The 19,578-nt window shown below is 36.7% G+C and overlaps 1 protein-coding gene across 1 annotated transcript in view; it reads left to right on the top strand.

The window, feature by feature from the left end:
- LOC121084427 (dynein heavy chain 5, axonemal-like) overlaps positions 1–19,578 on the top strand; it is a 184,156-nt gene that overhangs the window by 49,044 nt on the left and 115,534 nt on the right. The window contains exons 32-42 of the mRNA XM_040585836.1: positions 612–774; positions 4,157–4,268; positions 4,591–4,719; positions 5,935–6,134; positions 6,238–6,391; positions 9,458–9,724; positions 9,922–10,050; positions 10,443–10,658; positions 12,298–12,444; positions 14,026–14,198; positions 17,525–17,703. Of these exons, the coding sequence (XP_040441770.1) occupies positions 612–774; positions 4,157–4,268; positions 4,591–4,719; positions 5,935–6,134; positions 6,238–6,391; positions 9,458–9,724; positions 9,922–10,050; positions 10,443–10,658; positions 12,298–12,444; positions 14,026–14,198; positions 17,525–17,703 (1,869 nt within the window). The remainder of the gene's footprint in view (positions 1–611; positions 775–4,156; positions 4,269–4,590; positions 4,720–5,934; positions 6,135–6,237; positions 6,392–9,457; positions 9,725–9,921; positions 10,051–10,442; positions 10,659–12,297; positions 12,445–14,025; positions 14,199–17,524; positions 17,704–19,578) is intronic.

The following is a 19,578-nucleotide window of genomic DNA, read 5'->3' as shown; positions in this document are numbered from 1 at the left end:
GCACAATGTATGATAAGCACTTTAATTTGTGCATGCTAAATTCAGTATATTTTCCTGTCTGAAGACATATGTAATAATCACAATATAATTAATTAGAAATCCCCAAAGATATGAAACTAAACAAAACATTTATGTTAAGCAAGTCCTTTTTAAATACTTCTCTTGTGTAATATATTCTGTATTTTTATTTTGAAAGCACACCCCCATCCTCAACCTCTGCCTCTTAAGTAAATAGTGCAAATTGAGACAGGGAAAATATTAGTTCTTGTCTAAACCAATAGTGCGTTCCTTTGCCATTTCAGCTACTTTTTCAACATTATCTCCCTCACAGAGGTAGGTGCAGCACCTCCCTAATAAGATTCCATCTACCATTATAGAAGAATATTTACTAAAAAATCAGGAATCTAAACAATTACTGTGCATCAAAATCTGATATTCTTATATAATATAACTGGAAAAGTTTTTCTTACTAGACACTATCTAAAAGACTGCAAGTCTGATTTCATACATTTATTAAATACCAATTTTAGAAGTACAAGGATTTTAATGTTCATGAATACAGATGTACCTAATTAATATTCACAGATTTTTTATTTTAAAATTTGAAACAGAGTATCCTGAACTGCACAAAATTAAACGTGAACTTTCATTGCTTCAGAAACTTTACAGTCTTTGTAATTCCGTTACTGCTAATATCGATGGGTACAATGAAATGCTTTGGAATGATTTAAATATTGAAAAAATCAACAATGAACTTCTGGATTTTCAAAACAAGTAAGTTGTTATTTGTTGAAGTGCATACAATTTTTATTTCTCAGCTGTCTGTGTTAATTAGCTTGTGAAAATTGCTCTGAGGGGCAAAAATCTGTTGGTTTATTTCAGACTTAGGCTTGAGTGATCAGCACAGCTACCCTAGCTGCAGATTTTGGTGCAATATGCAGCTAGTGTGTGACCTTAATTAGTTCAGCCTATGAGTCACTTTAGGCTTGTTGGGCTATACCAACATGGTAGGTTGTAGCTTATTTAATGAATAAGTTGCATAAACCTGTGGGCAAGGTGGTTGTAGAGTATAAATAACCTTTGGAGCTCATCTTCATATATTACCTTCTCAGTGATTTGGTTTACAGCTAATTAGTGTTACTCTGTGATGTTAGACAATTTTGAAGTTACTGTCTACTTCCATGTGTTTGTATGGATTGACATTGTTATTTCAAGAAGGGTAGGTAGACATACTAAATTCTGGGGAGTTATTTATGAGGTTTGAGAGGAATAATGTTTTCCACGTCACATGCAAAATAACAGTTAGGTGAAACCATGGTTTGCTTAAGTCAGAGGAATTTTTCTACTCTTGGTAAAGAAGCACCTTTTGTTCTTCAAGAGCCATGGCTGGGTTTCCAAGACGTCCCTGACCCAGCATGTTACTTCTCTTAGAGGGCGGGGCTCATAAACGAAGGGGATTTGGATTGTTTCCCCTTTGCCCGCTTTCTTTGAATTCTGATTCCTGGCACTAGAGTATAGGTACAATTGCTAGAAAAGGGAAATTTTGTTACATGCAAAAGTGGAGAGTCTATATGCAGGTCTTAAGTATTCAGTGCATCCATTCCTTTAGAGCAGTTATCTGTACCAGTCTATATTTTACTTTTAATGGGAATTACAGAATATACATAAGAACCAAATTATATGCAAAAGTGTGAAAATAAGTGTGCAGTGTTTTTATCCTGTGCATATTTATTGGAAAAAAGATGTGAACTGCCTCTCTGTTTTCTTTCTTCTTTTATTATTTTTTTATAAGAATTTTCTTCACCTCTTTACACAGTGGTTCTGATCGCTTTCTCAGTGACTTCTGTCAAGACAAGTTCATACTCAATATATTAAAAGCTTTCTTTTCTGCAGAACCTCTCTTCTGGAGTAGCCAGTGTGTGTCTGCTTCACCAGTAGTTCTGATCAGCTTTTGATTTTGGCTTCTTCAATGTGACTTGAGAGAGACCTCACTTAGATTCTGGTATTATTCAAGAGATGAGATCAAATCTGTGTTTTTCTTCTCATCCAGATCTTTGCAAAGCCTAAGAAATATTACTTGTGCTCAGTTTTAGTGTCACCATTTTATCTGGATTCATTTGTGTACACACTGAAGGAGCAGGGTGGAGATTTTCTTCACTTTCTGGAAAAACTGAGTGAGCTGTCTTCTAGTCTTCTAGTCATTAATTTGAAAAAAAACACCTCATTTTTTTAAAATAATAATAGTAAAAATGAATGTATGTGAAATATATATACACTTCTGCACTTGGACAATATCTATAAGTCTTGATATAATTTCAGGAGAATTCTGGAATCTGCATCATCGTTTTTTCTGTAGTTAATTATATTTTACAGGTTGGTAGGACTCTCTTTATGCTCCCTTCTCTGAAGGAAGCCATTGCGTGATAAGTTTTGGAAGTTATATGTTTGGTTTTTTTACTTCATGTGTGACTTTTTTTCCGTCTCTCAAGTATTAAGTTGTATTTGGAGGAAGGTGACGACCAATAGGCAGTAAACATTTTTTCTTAATAGAAGTCTAACTCAGTACTATTCTTCCTTTGGCAAGCTTGCTAGCATTATTGCATCAAGCTGTTCTCTTTAAAGCTGGAGAAGTTTAAACAGTTACAAGGGGTACCACAGAAATAACTAAGATGGTATGCTGTGTTATGAAAGGAGCAGGAATACTGGGAATGCAATTAATGTTTTAACATAATTTTAAAGATATGTGTAGTTCTTCACTGTAATGTTCTTTGTGGCTACCCCTTTCAAAAATAGTAATACAATAGAAAACTTGGAATCATGAAAAGAACATACAGAAATAACTGTAGGTGAAAATAAATCCATTTAAAAAGAGATAAAAAGGATAAATATTTAGAGAAAATGCATGTGTTAGAGAGTGTTATAGAAGTTTATAACAGCTAGAGAGAAGTTTCCCTTTATGTTTTACTGTGATATAAAGAGAATGTCCAGTAAATATAAGAAGGAAATTTAAATCTGATCAATGGAGTAGTTTTTTCACATAGTGTGTAACTTATGGAACTTGCTGTTAGAAGATGTTACTGAGACCAAGACAAAGAAAAAAAGGTACGTCCACAAAAAAATCAGCAACTTTAATTACCAGTCTCAGTGATTCCATTTCTAATTGCCAGTCTAAGACAAAGTTTCTAAGGACGTTACTTGTTGTCCCTCAGCATAGAAGTACCCAGGAACTGCCTCTTAAAGCCTTATCAATGGCATAAGTTTAATTTTCCAGTCTGATATGCTTTTTCCTAGTGTATTTACTACTGTCTATTGTTGGATTCAAGATGAAAGACTACAGTGATTATTGTAATGCCATGACAGTATGCATATGTTCATCTACCTCCTACCAGCAAGCAGTGAAGAATTCACACATTGTGTGACAGATCTGTCTGATTTTGAGCTGTGAAAAACAGAATTTTTTTGAAGAAATTTTTCATTATCGGTTGGTTTTATGTAGCTTTTTGTTTCTGCCCTTGAGCTGTAAGAGAACTGCTGTCAGTCTTTGATCCATACCTTTGGCAGATGAAAATTAGAATGACATGTTAGAAGGAAGTGGAGCTGTGACAATTCACAGTACAAGAAGTTCTTAATTTTCAATTTTATTTCATCCTGAAAATGTACATAAAGGAAAATTTTTCTTGAAATATCTTTTGTACAAACTAGGTATAAAATGGGACTTATTCTATTGAAAGTATTTTTCCATTTGCAAGCAAGTCAGTTTTAGTTTAGATGTACTTTATTTTTCTTGAAAAATATATGTTGTTTAATCCATTTTCCCCTTTACAAAATCAGCATCTTAAAATTTTTAATAAAACAATGACACTGCAAAAGCTTAAGTTTAGACCTGGGTTTGCACATGAATGTACCTCCTTTAATTCAAACTGTAATAGAAACCAAACCATTCTAGTGTGATTTTTACTGCCTTTAGCAGTGTTTCATGCCTGCAGTCAGAAACAATCACCTATACATTATGTTGACAGCTTGCAACTGGATTTTTATTTACAGTCTATTGGACCACTGGTCCACTGGTTGAAAAATGAGAATATATTGTGCTATTAAACGGATTGTGATTATTAAGAATAACATATTTCTTCTTTTTTGTATGTGCTTTTTAAAGAATCCGTAAATTACCAAAAGCATTGAAGGAATGGCAAGCTTTTCAAGACCTAAAAAAAAAAATTGATGACTTCAGAGAGACCTGTCCTTTGCTTGAAATGATGGCAAACAAAGTATGTTCAGCATAATAATTTGGAGATAAGATTCACTTGAAAAACTCTATTGAAGGCTATGTTGCATGACTGTAAGATGCTTTCCATAATTCTCTTTTATAGACAAAAGCAGCTATATTTATGCAAAAATTTAGTTAGACTTAGTTACAGAAAGGGAAAAGAAAAGACTTCATAATGTGATTAGCAGAACTATTAATGCTTTCAACAGGATGGAAATCAAGACTCTTTATTTTTTAACAGATGCTGTGCAAAAGTATGTGAACACTCCAGTCCTAAAAATAATTTTTAACAAATCTTCCCTAATTCCTATGGACTTTTCTAGGCAGTGGTGTCACGACACTGGGAAAGAATTGCGCAAGTAACTGGGCATCACTTTGATGTTGACTCTGAAAATTTATCTTTGAAAAACATAATGGATGCCCCTTTATTAAAGTATAAAGAAGATATTGAGGTACATGTATTTTTCTGTTTGTTTTTAATGAATAACTTGTGATCTGGGGCTTTTGAAATCCTGTTTCTCTAGTCAGCTCTGTAACATTTAAAAATTTGGCTTTAGCTAGAGAATTCTTTTGAATAGTGGAATTTGGTAGCTGGTATTAGCCGTGATGGCTAGTGTATTTCCTTTTTTATTCTGGAGAAGGATTAAATGGATAGATAGTATTACACTAATCCTTCCATAGAAGGAATTCTGTTGTTTTAAGAGCAGTGTGATTCTGTCATGCTTCTGGTTTAGGGTCTGCCTACTTATAATTATTTTATTCCTTTTAAATGCCTTATTGGAGAGAAAAAATAGTTTATGTAAGTCTGATCCTGTAAAGTGCTAAAAATCTTTGGAACAGAGTAGAAGTGTAGGATATAGGATTATAGGAGAACAAGGTTCTCTTGTATTTCACAAGTGACTCTTCACAAGAGCACAGAGGTGAGAAGGCTTATGTAATATGCACAAACTACAAAGCTATTACCCCCTCTGTTTTGGGGGCAGTAGTTACGTAGCAAATACATTAGCTTTATGCTCATTACCTTTTGCAAGAACAAAGTATAGCTAAAAATAAAGAAGGAAAACCCCAACAGTTTTTAACTCTAGTTCTGTTGTCACTTAGCTAAATCTGTGGTCCCTCCAGAGTAGTGACCTGATTTGTCTTGTTTCTCAAAGAACACTTCTAAGATGAAAAAATGATATAAAATCTGTGCTGAACCAAATTTCCAGACGAGAATTTAAGCCATGTGAAAGGTTCAGTTACAGCCTTACAGTCAAGGAAAGACTTTAAATCTGTGATGCATTCCGATATACTCCTGAACAGATTGGGTCCAATCTGAGTAGCTGCTCGTTTTCTCTCTGATGCAGTAACCGATTTTATGGCAGTCCTGTCTTCACTGTCTTCAAGAAGTAGCAGACAGTGATGTTGTCCATGTACACTGTATTCTTGGACTGTTTGTTGGTTTTTATTGGTAATACATATTTTCCTTAAACCCCTCAGTGTGTATATTTGACTTCAAATTTTAATACATACAGAGAGGCAAATTTTGCCTGCAGATTCAGTCAGTGAATTTTTGTAAAAGTAAGGTGCTAGTACTACTGAAGATGGAGTATAGCCCATAAAATGTTCCAGTTACAAGTAGTACTGTAATATCTAGTTTCCTAATTTACTAGTTTAATTTTACACAGGATATCTGCATCGGTGCTATTAAAGAAAAGGATATTGAAGCAAAATTGAAGCATGTCATCAGTGAATGGAGCACTCATGCTTTCAGTTTTGGCCAATTCAAAACTCGAGGAGAACTCCTTCTGAAAGGTTCAGATATAATGGAGAAAATAGCTTTGGTGGAAGACAGCCTCGTGATATTGGGGTCGCTCATGAGCAACAGGTACAAAACTTAATAAATGCTCATATTTTACAAATATGATCAAACTCAAAAGTAAACAATTGTCATCTTAGGTTCTTTTTTCCTTTAACTCTTGTTCTTACAGGTATAACGCACCGTTTAAGTCCACTATACAACAGTGGGTTCAGAAGTTGACCAATACTGCAGAAATAATTGAAAACTGGATTACTGTACAAAACCTCTGGATTTACCTTGAAGCTGTGTTTGTTGGTGGAGACATTGCAAAACAACTTCCTCAGGTATGTTGATTTATGATTTCTGAAAAGCTCATCATGGCTTGGCAATGTGTAGCTGCAGCCCAGAAAGTCAACCAAATCCTGGGCTGCATCGGCCAGCAAGCTGAAGGAGGTGATTTTCCCCCTCTGCTCAGCTCTAGTGAGACTCCACCTGGAGTAGTGAGTCCAGCTCTGGGGGCCCCAGCATAAGGAGGGCATCAGTCTGTTGGAGTGAGTCCAGAGGAGGGCCACGAGGATGATCAGAGGGCTGGAGCACCTCTCTCCTGTGAAAACAGGCTGAGAGATTTGGGGTTGTTCAGCCTGGAGAAGAGGAGGCTCTGGGCAGACCTTACAGCAGCCTTCTAGTACCTAAAGGGGATCTACAAGAAAGCTGGAGAGGGACTTTTTACAAGGGCATGTAGTGATAGGACAAGGAGGAATGGTTTTAAGCTGAAAGAGGGTGGACTTGTATTAGATATTAGGAAGAAATTCTTTACAGTGAGGGTGGTGAGACACTGGCACAGTTTGCATGGAGAAGTTGTGGATGCCTTGTTCCTGGGAGTGTTCAAGGCCAGGTTGGATGGGGCTTTGAGCAACCTGGTCTAGTGGAAGGTGTCCCTACCTGTGGCACAGGTTTGGAACTAGATGATCTTCTAGGTCCCTTCCAACCCAAACCATTCTATAATTCAATAACAATATGTTAATGGCATTATGTTGTACCAAGAGCCACAGCACAGACTTTACATACCAATGCATATAATGCACATGAGTTTTGTGGTCTATGCATAGGCAGTTCAGAAGAAGCTTTGCCAAACTGAGGTCTGTCTGGTTGAACTGCTTAGAACTTTGTCAAACCTACAGGAACATGATTGTAATTCAGACTCAAATATTCCTGTCAGCTTGCAACATTAGTAAATCAGATGATAGTAAAGGGCTTAGGACTACTTAATGGTAAAAAACCTATATATAAATCTTTCTATATGTACAAACATTCGATTCTCCCTGTGTGCACATGTTTATAGGCTTTAAATTATTTAATAATAGAATGACAGATTTTCTGTATGAATTCTGTACTTGCTAGGACTTGGTATAATGAAGTCCCACAGAGAGATGTTGCAAGATGTATGTTAATGTGTGCTAACATTATAACACATAATGTGTGCATGTGTGCTAATCTGTATGAAATACTGCAACATCTTCAGAAGGTAGTTATGACCTTCCACGATAGCAGCTTCAAAAGAGTTAAGGAACGATCTGACTTCCTGCAGGAGAGAAATATCAGATAAGTCATCATTTCTGTTGTGTGTCCTAATGAGAGGCTTTCATATAGTTCACACAACAGTTTAGAGCACTGGATCAACCAACGCTGTAACTTAATGAAACCATGATGATTGGGAAATTATTAAATATTTCTTTATTCAGACCACACCTTTTATAATTAAAGGCTTACAATTTCCAAATCTAGCATTAATTTTTCTAAGTACAAAGTACAGCTTTCTTAACTGTTGTTTAAGATAACTACTTTTTTTTTTAGTTTGTGAGATATGTTTATATTGTTAATGCTTATCAGAGAATCAATAAGCAGTTTTTGCAGATGAACAAATGCTGCAGCACAGCTGAGGCACCTGAGAACTGCTAAAGCTACTTTTTGCAAGGGTGATACATGAACCAGTATTCTGGAAAAAAGCAAATGTGGTAACTATTTTCAGAGGAGGAGAAGTAACAGCTTTGTGAAGGAGTTAATGATAGATGAGTGGGCTTAATTGCAGTTCTTGGATAAATACTGCAACAAGTAACTCTCTGTGAGCATCTGGAAGTTAAGAAGGAGATGAGTAACAGTCAGTGTGAATTTGTTTCAAAACCTGTCAAACAAATCTAATTTATTTTTAGAGTAGGCAACAAGCGCTGTGGATAGAGCAAAAACAGTAGATGCTATATATCTGGATAGGCTTTTGACAGTCTCTTATAATACTATCAGAAAATGAGTTTTAGATTGCTGGTGTGTGAAATGCAGGTGGAAAAGTGGAATGCATAAACAGCAATAACCAATAATTAGAATATTGTACCTTTGGTTTTGGCCAAAGAAACACATAGAGAAATTTGAGAGAGTAGAGAAGAGGGTGATAAGAGTGAGGAACTATCCAGGAAAGATGAACTACAAGAAAAAAATAAACAAACTCAGCTTGTTTGGTCTGAAGGACAGGAAACACTGAAGAGAAGGCATGATAATTTTTTTTTTAAAATAAGGGTTGCTCTCAACAGAGAGAAAACAATGTGTTCTCTGTATCTATGAATATGATGAGAAATAATAGGTATACACAGAAGACAGATGAAGCTTAGATATTAAAACAGAGTCACCGGTAGCAAAGATGGCCCAGAGAGACTTCTGAATCTTCAGCACTGAGCATCTTTAAACACAAGACAGACAGATGTTTTTCAAGTGTGGCATAGGTATGATCCTGTCTTGTGACAGCCAAATGTCTTTGGATGGTCTTTTGAGATCTCCTCTAGCTCTCAGATAATTTATGATCCCATTAACATTTCATTTGTTGTAGATGAAGAAAGAATTTTTAAAGCCAGTATACCCACTGTATAAAAACATTTGTTCTCTAGCTCACAGTATTTGAGGGTTTGTCTCCCTTCACTTACAGTATCTTACAAGTGTGGCAGCTTCAGATTGTTTATACTGGTTTTGTTTGTCAAATATTACTACTAACAACTTACTCCTCATAACCTGTGTGGGGCAGCTGTTACATGATGTTGTGTATTGCTATTAGGAAGACTATAATTTCTGAGAAGGCTGCTGTTTGTGTTTTCCGGTGTGTGTTGGAATCCTTTCATATAGACCATTTTGGTGCCCAAGATGAAGTAAAAGACATTTCCAGAGATGTCGCATTGCACTCTTTCTCTTGCAGTTTGAATTGTAGTTGTTATAAGCACTGATCATTGTAAGCATGCTTATAAATATTCATGCATTAGTCCTGCAAAGAAGACTTGAACAGCAAGGGAAAAATTTGTCTCATGGAATTCCTTAATTTTTAGAATCTGACAAACATGAGGAAGAGCTAATGCATTTATAATGTATTCCAGGAAGCCAGAAGATTTCAGAACATTGATAAATCATGGCAGAGAATTATGCAGAGAGCCCATGAAACATCAAATGTTGTGCAGTGCTGTGTTGGAGATGAGACTTTGGCACAGTTATTACCACATTTGCTGGAACAATTGGAAATCTGTCAGAAATCGCTGACAGGGTATTTGGAAAAAAAACGGTTAATATTTCCAAGATTTTTTTTTGTGTCTGATCCTGCTCTTCTGGAAATTCTTGGTCAAGCATCTGATTCCCACACTATTCAGGTACAAGTAATACGGCAATAATGTTCTTATGGTCAGTGTTAGTAAGTGAGGACCAAAAAGGATTTTGTTATTTAGTGGAGAGAATTTCTTTCACTTTTGGAATGATTTATAGATTCTTCTAACACTGGATTTAAAGGCAAAGTAAGAATGCCATACCAGATCAGCTTATGGACCTTTTTTTTCTGATTCTATTGTAGGCACATTTATTAAGTTTGTTTGACAATGTTAACCGAGTAGGATTTCATGAAAAAAACTACGACCAGATTTTATTGTTTGAATCTCAAGAAGGAGAACAGGTCAATATTATTGAACCAGTTTTAGCTCAGGTAATGAAAGTATATTGCAGTTTTTCATTACTTGATATAAAGTAGATTTATGTTTTCATGACCAACAGTATTGCATCATGCTATTATTTGACTAGCTGAATGAAAACCTTCCAATGTGAACAAGAGCAAAGGCCAGAGAGGACAGGACATTTGTGTCATTCTGTAACAATTACTTTACCTGTTTTTTCACTAGTACTTATGTGAAGTGCCAAATCCATCATATATCTCTAGAAAGGCAGTGGAGCAGAAGGAAGAGAGGAATCTTTTAAAGATTAGAGAGTAATAGAGGGATATGGGAATCAAAGGACTGGGGAAAAAGTCACACAGGGCTTTTTCTACTTGTGAATTATTCATAAACTAATTCTTTAAAAGTACTTTCTTGTTTATTTCAGGGCAATGTGGAATTCTGGTTAGGTCAGCTGCTGAATGGGATTAGGAAAACAATCCACACCATCATTAGACAGGCATCAATGGCCATTAGCGATTCAGCATTTAAGCTGTATGACTTTCAGGCAATGTTTCCTGCACAAATAGGACTTCTGGGAATTCAAATGATCTGGACCAGAGATGCAGAGAATGCACTGAACAGTGCCAAAACAGACAAAAAGGTATTATTTAATGAATCTTTGGGGATTAATTGGAAGCATTGTTTGGAACAGTGCATATTGTGAAAACTTAAAAGCAATGTGTAGAAAAAAGCACAAAATACTAGGTAAGTAACCAGAACAACAAATAAACTAACAGAAAAGCAGAATGATAAAAAATGTGTTAAGAAGTCACACCTCCTCATCATCTAATTCCAAAGCACATCAGCATGTTCTTTAGAATTGTTCCTGATCCTGTGGTTTTCTCTATAGTTCTGTCAACACGGTTATTTTGGGAAGGGACATTTTCTCAGTTTGGGAATATATGGAATCTTATCCTATGACTTTTCCAAAATCAAATTTGGAAAGAAATAAGAGCTCCCAAAATTTGGGGAAATGACTGTGCTTCATGGGCATTGGTCAGCTCTAACAATGTATTAGATTCTTCAGTTGATGAGCTTTTCTTTAGGGAAGGAAAAGAATAGAAGCTATTTGAGGAGGTGCTGGTTTAGTCTCACACATGTAGAGAAGATACTGTTAACACCAAGGTGTTATTACTAACACTGAATCTGTGAAGGAGGAAGGAGAGGATGTGAACTAAAGAATTGTAAATTACAATTGATCAAGAATATACAGTGAGATTGGACTAAGAACTAGTAACACCATCCTACTGTAAAAGTAAGTGCAGGGGAATGGTACCATGCTGTACTTTGATACTGAATGAAAACAAAGACTCTAGACTATGGAGAAGACCACTTAGTGCCACATTTTCTGCATTGTACAAAATTTAAAAAGGGCATAGACCCACCTTTAGTCCATATGAACTCCAGTTCATATACTGACTAGATACAAAGATTCTTTTGCATTAACTAGAAAACAAGTTTCGTTTTCTTGGGATGAACTGTGTGTGTGTGTTTGGGGAGTGGAGAGGTTTAGTTCTCTATTAGCTTTGCAGTGTTTTTTGCACTTTTTTTCGAAGTAACCCATGTAAATTTTAGGCTTTACATACGTTTACAGAGAGCTAGTGTGTTTGTTCTCACATGTTTGGAACAGATGTATATATGAGCTGCCCTTTCTGAAACCTCAGTGCTTTGTAATTTGTTTTGTACCAGGAACATCACTGACAGAGGGCTGATGCTGTTTACATAAGTCAGTATTGTATTTTGTGGAATTTTGTCACAGAATCTGGTGCCACAAAATAAGTTATTATTTTAGCATTGGCATCTAAAGTTGCATTACTATTTCCCCCCTTCTTTGGTTAGAGGATGTGATAGATCTCCAGGTTTCTGTTCCCCTTAAAGAGTAGATACTGCTTGGGCTGATGTGCAGTACCCAAACCCAGAGACTGATGATTCTGGAAATATGCAGGGATGCAATCAACTGGAGATATAATGTATAGTAGAAGGAGCAACAGTCATGGAATAAAGTCTTTGATGTGACCTGTTCACCTAGATATAATGTTATTGTACTCTGTTGGGCTAAGAATTGATGCATGGAGGGCAGCCCGCAAATCAAGATTTAGGATTCCAAACCTAATAAATACAAAGCTGGTAATAGATGTCATGGGCCCATATACTTGCCGATGTTTTTTATTTTTTATTCTAAACATTGGAAGAACAAATCATGTTTGTACTTACATGGCTGTTCTTGCTATGTGGAAAAGGTAATGCACACAACAAATCAGAAGTTTTTGGAACTTTTAAATGATTTGATTGACATGACAACACACAACCTGACAAGAATGGAGCGCACAAAATATGAAACTTTAATCACCATTCATGTGCATCAGAAGGATATCTTTGATGATTTGGTAAGTTTTTTGAAAACTTTTAAGAGACTTGCTTTATAGACGTTTTTACACATATTAAATTATAAAAAAGTCTTACAATCTGTTTTCTTTGAGTAGCTCTGATGTTAGTGCTGTGATATAACATATCAGATTTAGTTTGATTTCATATAGATGTCCTGCAGAGATAAGGGTGAATTATATATAGATATGTTCATAGGTTCAGACTTCAGTTTTTAAAATGGTTGTTGATACCCATCATGCAAAAATTCACTGTGAGCAAAAGAATTTAATTTTTAAACTGTTCTCTCAAATTGAAAATCTAATACATCATTTAATTGAAATGTAACTGGGGAAAAAAAGTCCCTTCAGTATTGCTATCAATCGTGATTTCCAGCCCAGCCTCTGCGTTGATTTAAGGTAATATTTATTGAAAGGTTAAAGTGGTGAGGCTCCATATATTTGAAAAGGGTAGCAACAATAACCAGAGCAGATATTTAATTTTTTTTTATACTTGACTTGCATCAGACTTCCTTTAGTTAAGTATGTTAAATACATGAAACTATAATTATAAAAATGGAAGTAAAATAAATTTCAAAAAAAAATCTTGCATAATGCAAAGGTCAATAATTCAATAATGCATTGTTTAATTTATGCATATAAGTTAGATAAAAATTAGGTGCACGTGTAAAGAAAGATAGAAAATCATAAAAGAAAAATACTGTAAGTCAGATAGAAAAATACCAACTTCTAAGATGGGCATGGGTTTTTATTCCATCTTTAATTTTAAATTTATTTTCATAACTATTTTCTTATTTGGACATTTTATTATCAATTAATTTGATATATTATAATAACATAAATCACAGGAAATTGGTTAAATTTAAAGGGACTGTATGTGAATTAAAAAATCAAGGACAAGTCCAAAACTGGGGAAAGGATTCTTAATTGGTACGTGTAATATCCTTTTTTCAAAATATTTTGTTCCCTGCTAAACACATCCTTTTGTGATGAGAGAAAGTAGAAGGAAGCGTCTGAGAAGCCAGAACCTTCTTTTTACCTTACACCATGTCTGCAAGGCAAATAACCAGGACTACATATTCTGTAAGAGGTGGTTTTGACATTAAGTGTCACAAATAATGAACCAAGATCTACCACAGATCTAAATATGTTTGTGGAAAGTTCATACTGAAAAATACATTCCAAATAAAAACCCACATAGACCTGTGTACAATATATTCAAACTTTGTCTGTGATTTAGTATTTCTGTAACAGCACCAGATACCATGCAGTGTAACCAATACTGTAATTTATTTTTTTTGTGAAGTTTTCCATCGCTGTTCTTCAGTATAAGACACAATGCATAATCTCTATATGCAATTGAGAAAAAAATCAAAGTGGTCAAAAGTTTCAGAGCATGTCATAGACAAGTTAAAAAAAGGTAATTCTGGATGTCTTGACTCCTGACAGATTCTATGCTTGTTCTTCCAGCTCTTCAATTTATGTATGGTAGATTTCTTTTCTGTATGGAATTTAATATGAATTTGTTATACTGTTTTTGTTTGTGTTAATTATTTTATTAATAATGTTTCTTTTCCATTGTAGGTCCGTATGAACATTAAATCTCCATCTGATTTTGAATGGCAAAAACAGTCTCGATTCTATTTTCTTGAAGACTTGGATAAATGCATTATCCAAATCACTGATGTAGAGTTCACCTACTGCAATGAATACTTGGGGTGTACAGACAGGCTTGTAATAACTCCCTTAACTGACAGGTAGTTATAAAAAGAATGCAGTGCATAGTACTGGAGCTAAGACTTAATTCCTTTGCCTCAATTTTTTTTAACTTTCATGAGTCAGTATTCTCACTTTGGTTCCACTATAATGCTGCACTATCGCTGGTGAACAGCAGAGGCCAGTGCTTATATATTCAGCCAGCAAAAACCGGCACCCTTAGGGGTCTTGAATTTTCTTTGAGTGTTTGCTTGAGCTGTATATGTGCTGTGATAGGCATTGAAAACCTTACTTGTGCTCAAGATAAATATACCTGAACGCCATACACTTCACCCGCCTAAACAGAGTGGATCTAAACAACGGTGTATTGCTGCTTTCAATAAGCTAGTAGTTGCATGAGAATTTGGGATTACAGCAAGCATTCATCTGAAGTCGTCCTAGAGGAAAAAGCAGTAACTCAGGACAGAGCATTGAATAACTAGTGCCAATAAGATTTTAAGCAAGGCTGATGGAGAATTAAAGGACTACAAACACAGAAAGAGCTCTGAGGACAAAATATAAAGAACTTTTCATTGCTGGAGTGCTAGTTATAGAGCACAGTACAAACTCCATTAGGTGCATATTTTCCTAAAGTACTTGGTAGTGCTTCAGCTAGACAAGAGGCAGATGTTTTTGCTATGCTAGAGCTTGTTCTTTCAAGTGTGGATTGGAATGTCAAAATACTATGTGTATTGTCATTGATGAAGAATGACTGCAGGCCGTTGAGTTAATGCTGGAATTGTTTTTGCACTCGCTGTGCTACTAAATTTTATTTACTAGTGACTTTTGTCAACTTCTGAACCAAAATTATGCCCAGTGAGCTATTTAAGAGAGCCAAAACTCTATGCTTGGATAACTGGCTTTCAATATGTAACACACATCTGCCAAAATCTGTGTTGTGTAGCCTACTATTCTATGCTAGATAGAGATTTTTTTACAGCAGTATTATTTTTTTTACAGCAGTAAACATGCAGTTAATTAGTGGCAGCACTACCACACAAACAATATTTTTGCCCACCAGGAGAGAAAATATCAAGAAAACGTCATTCAAAATTTGATCCAAGAATTAAAATGCAACTTAATTGGTTAGGGACTGATTCAAGGTGCTATGTCACACAAGATTGAAAACTACCACAGGGTGACATGAATGAAGAAAATGAGCCTTCTGAATGACTGTAAACTATAATAATAACAACAAAAAAAGAGTAGAGCTGTGTGTCTTTGGGCAAACCTAGAAGAGCTAAACAGAGCTGCAGGGACTGGTGACTATCCACTGTCGTAAACTGAAAAAGTATTTGTAACAGAGATGTTTTCAAGTGTTGGCATGGGAAACTTATGCAACTAAGCAGTGTTGCATGAGAACAGATTTTATTTCCCTTATAGGCTTTTTCATTTTTAATATTTTTAATATTGCTGTATGGACTTGCATGAACTGACAATTTTCAGATAATGAATATCTTTGCTTTCCATTAATCAGCTTGGAGTCAAGTGCTGTTTGGCTGACGAGTTTTTGTTTGGAAAGGCTCCCGAAGCACATGATAAATGTACACTAGAGGTAGTATATTACATTAAGGTAATGGGACTGAAATTGAGTGCTCCTAAACATCACGTCAAACACAGACCATGTCATGGCAGACACAAAAACCGAAATGGAAGCTATATTTAGGGTACTATGTATACAGTTTGTCCTTAACTGTTTTCCAGTCACAGAATCGTTAGTACGTTTTCTGCATGAACAGAGTGCCTGTTAACTGATCACTGAGTAATAAGGTGATAAAGCATTATTACTGCCATTATATTAGAAAGAGTACCGTTTTATTTTATAGGAAATGATACTAGCTGGTATCATTTGGGTTTTTTCAGTGCTGATTTTCTTCCCCCAGACACATCATTAATGCCCATTACTGGTCTTCCCAGTAGGCAGTGATGTAGTCCAAATGACAAGTCTGAGGGCAGTCGAGAGTGACCTCAGGGCCTTGGGGCAACTTGTTGAGGGATCAGGAGCACAAGCAGTGCTTTCATCTACCCTGCCAGTTGCAGGGAATGGTGGGGCGTGTAATCAGAGGATCACGCAGATCAATACCTTGCTCTGGACCTAGTGTCAATGGTTAAATTTCATGGTTTTTTGATCAGGGCCAGTTTACATAGCAGCATGTAGAGGGGTGACTGAGGGAACTGGGGTTGTTTAGTGTGGAGACAAGGAGGCTTAGAGGGGGACCTTATTGCTCTCTACAAGCCCCTGAAAGGAGAGGTAGGTATTTTCTCCCAGATAACAAGCTATAGGACGGGAGGAAATGGCCTCAAGTTAACCTCAAGTCAACCACTAGGGGAGGTTTAGATTGGATATTAGGAAAATTTTCACTGAAAGAGTTGTCAAGCGTTGGTAAAGGCTGCCCAGGGAGGTGGTGGAACCACCATCCCTGGAGATATTTATAAGACGTGTAGGTGTGGTGCTTAAGGACATGATTTACTAAATCACTGATGGACTTGGCAGTCCTGGGTTAATGGTTGGACTTGACTGTCTTGAAGGTCTCTTCCAACCTAAATGATTCTATGATTCTATGATCATAAAGCTACTGAGTTTCACAGTGTTAAAATGGGCTTACTGGGATTTTGGAGCTTTGTAGGATAGAACAAAAGTCTTCCCATACCCTTCAGTAGTTTTCACACCATCTGGGAAGGCTGAGACTTAAACCTGAGGATGTCAACCCAGGATGTAGGCCGAGGTAGAAGAGGATCCTTGGATTCACGGATCACTTCTTTCTCTGCTGCCCATTACAGTCTTCCCTCTTATCCATTCTTCTTGAACTCAAAATGTGCCTGGCAGCACTGCTCTGGTTTGGCATGCTGGTAGGGAAATGGCAAGAACAGGAGCTGCTTCCAGCCTCTGTGCCTTCCTATTACCAGATCTCTGAGCCTATCTTGTGTGCTCTGGGGAGAGAGTAGGAGGATGGGAGAAAAGGCAGAAACACAGTAAGTCTGGATGCTGCAGGCTGAGGCTGAGTTATGGAGGGAGGGCATAAGATTAGTGTGAGAAAATCACAGTACAGTATTTTGGTGTTCAGCATTTAGAATTGACCTGTGTGTTTCCTTGGCTGTTGCCTTCATCACTGTGCTGGAAGCACGGTTTTCTGCAGGTGGAGCAAAGCTGGTATCTGGTAACTCAGCTTCGCAATGTGCAGAGGACTTGACTGAGGACCACATGGAAGCGCACCCATTTCTGCCCCCTTCCCCAGCTCTGTGTAATACAACTGCTGTGATTACATTAATGGACTTCAAGTAATTAATAGTAGAAAAAGATTAATAGAACTCTTTGTTCTCTCTCTAGGTGTTACATCACTCTGGCACAGGCCCTGGGCATGAGTATGGGTGGTGCACCAGCAGGGCCTGCAGGGACAGGGAAAACAGAGACAACTAAAGACATGGGCAAATGCCTGGGAAAGTATGTTGTTGTTTTCAATTGTTCAGACCAAATGGACTACAGAGGACTTGGCCGTATCTATAAAGGTAAGAAATAATCTATTTTGTTCATTTTAGAGTCATAAGTTTTTCTCTTCACTAGTGAGTCAGCAATGATTAGTAGGGTATTTTCTTCTCTCTTTCCTCTTATTTCCAGATGCTCATCAGCTTTTCCTGACACTTGATTATTTCTCCTTTCCCCCCCTTTTTTTTCTTCCTGCATAGTTTCCAGTCTTTTTTTATATTCTTGGAGGGTGTTTTCGATCTATGTCTTCTTTTCTTTTAACCTTTTAATCCTTTCTACTGATTTCCTTTATGCCTCTATCCCACCCATCCCGAGGGGGGAGGATATTTAGACCTTCCTTGCCATTTTTTTATCAAGCAAGACAAACAAATATGATGCTCATTGATGCTGTGGAAGGCAGGGAAACATGCAAAGTAGTGCAGTGCCTTATTTCAAACTCTAGAACTTTTGTGAAACCAGGAAAATGAGGTAGTGGTCAAACTCCGATAACTTTTCATGATAAGCAGAGCTTTGAAGTCACTTTTGCAGACAGTGATCAGATGATCCAATATCTGTGGACTCCATTATGTCTGTTTTCTGTTATATGGCTACTATTGGTTATATGGACTAGCAGACCTTAGAAAGCCACAATTTTCTGTGAGTGGTGGGCTCTTAAATCTAACACAGGTATCATAAACATAATTTTCACTGTTGTGATATCTCCTGTAGGTTAAAATATAACCTGGAGATAATTTCTAGTTTTAATTAAGAAGCCAGTGAAGCTGGCCAGAACATTAATACAAGTAACTTTTGTCTTTGGCTTCTTATTTAAGAGTTTAAGAATATCCAATTAAGCTTTTCTAATGGAGATAGAAAGCCTGAAAGGTGTGCCAGATTTGGATTAAAGTGATTTTGTATTTAATTGTGGAAATATTTTCCATATTCCTCTCATCTCTTCTGTAGTCTTACTGAGTTTGTTTGTGGCTTAAATCAAGAAGACCAGTAGTGCATATTTGGGAAGAAATGAGTTAAAAGCAGTACTTCACTGACTTTACTGGACTGCTGTTCTTTCTCCTAATCCTTTTGTTCTTTTGCAGATATTTTTAGGCTTCATTAGCTTGTTAACTTTCTTTAATGGCCATATTAAAAAGAGGGAAATAGGATGGAGTAGAGAAAGAAGGGGAAAAAATTATTTAAACTAGTTTGACAAGTTTTTCTAATCATGACTCAGAAGTTTTGTAGCTGTCTGTGCATTCTGCAGAATGCTCTGCTTCTCACTGATCGAACACATTAGCTCCATTTAAAAGAATGTGAAAACAAATAAGCAACACTTCCATCCTTACTTTGCCTCAGCCAGCCTCCATCCTCTATTCCTCCAAGCCATGAAGCATAACAGAGGAGATACATTGAACTTTGAAAAGGAGGCACTGATGTCTCAGCCTCTCTCTCTGCCTCCCCCGGCATGTCATGCCCCCTCCCTCCGGGGATTTCCCTAGTTGGAGCTGCAATAAGGGACCAGCCTAGAGCAAGCAGGATAGCTGGACAAAACAGTCTAAGAGACACTGCTACAAAGACAGAGGATAAAGTGGTCCCTGCTAGAGCAGCCCTACCATTTCCATACCAGGAATCTGAACAGTGGAGTAAATATGGAAGCATTGAATGGTAGAGCTAGTGGCTATCCTTAGCTCTTGAAAAAAGTTTAATCTCCAGTCCTGAACTGGTCCCATGAAGAGCCCACTCTTCTAGCCAGAAGTCCTGCTAATGCCACAAGAATGGAAAGTCTGACCACATTTAAAGCATTAGGCAGTCTTTTAGCTAGTCTTTTAGCTTTAGCTTTAGCTTTGGTCTTAGGTGAATGCAGGCATTCACTGCCTTGGAGAAGGCTGAAATTGGCTCAGTGCTCCTACGAGCAGTGGGAG

This window comes from Falco naumanni, chromosome 3, assembly GCF_017639655.2.
Source record: "Falco naumanni isolate bFalNau1 chromosome 3, bFalNau1.pat, whole genome shotgun sequence".
NCBI lineage: Eukaryota > Metazoa > Chordata > Aves > Falconiformes > Falconidae > Falco > Falco naumanni.
This window is presented reverse-complemented; position numbering and strand designations above follow the sequence as displayed.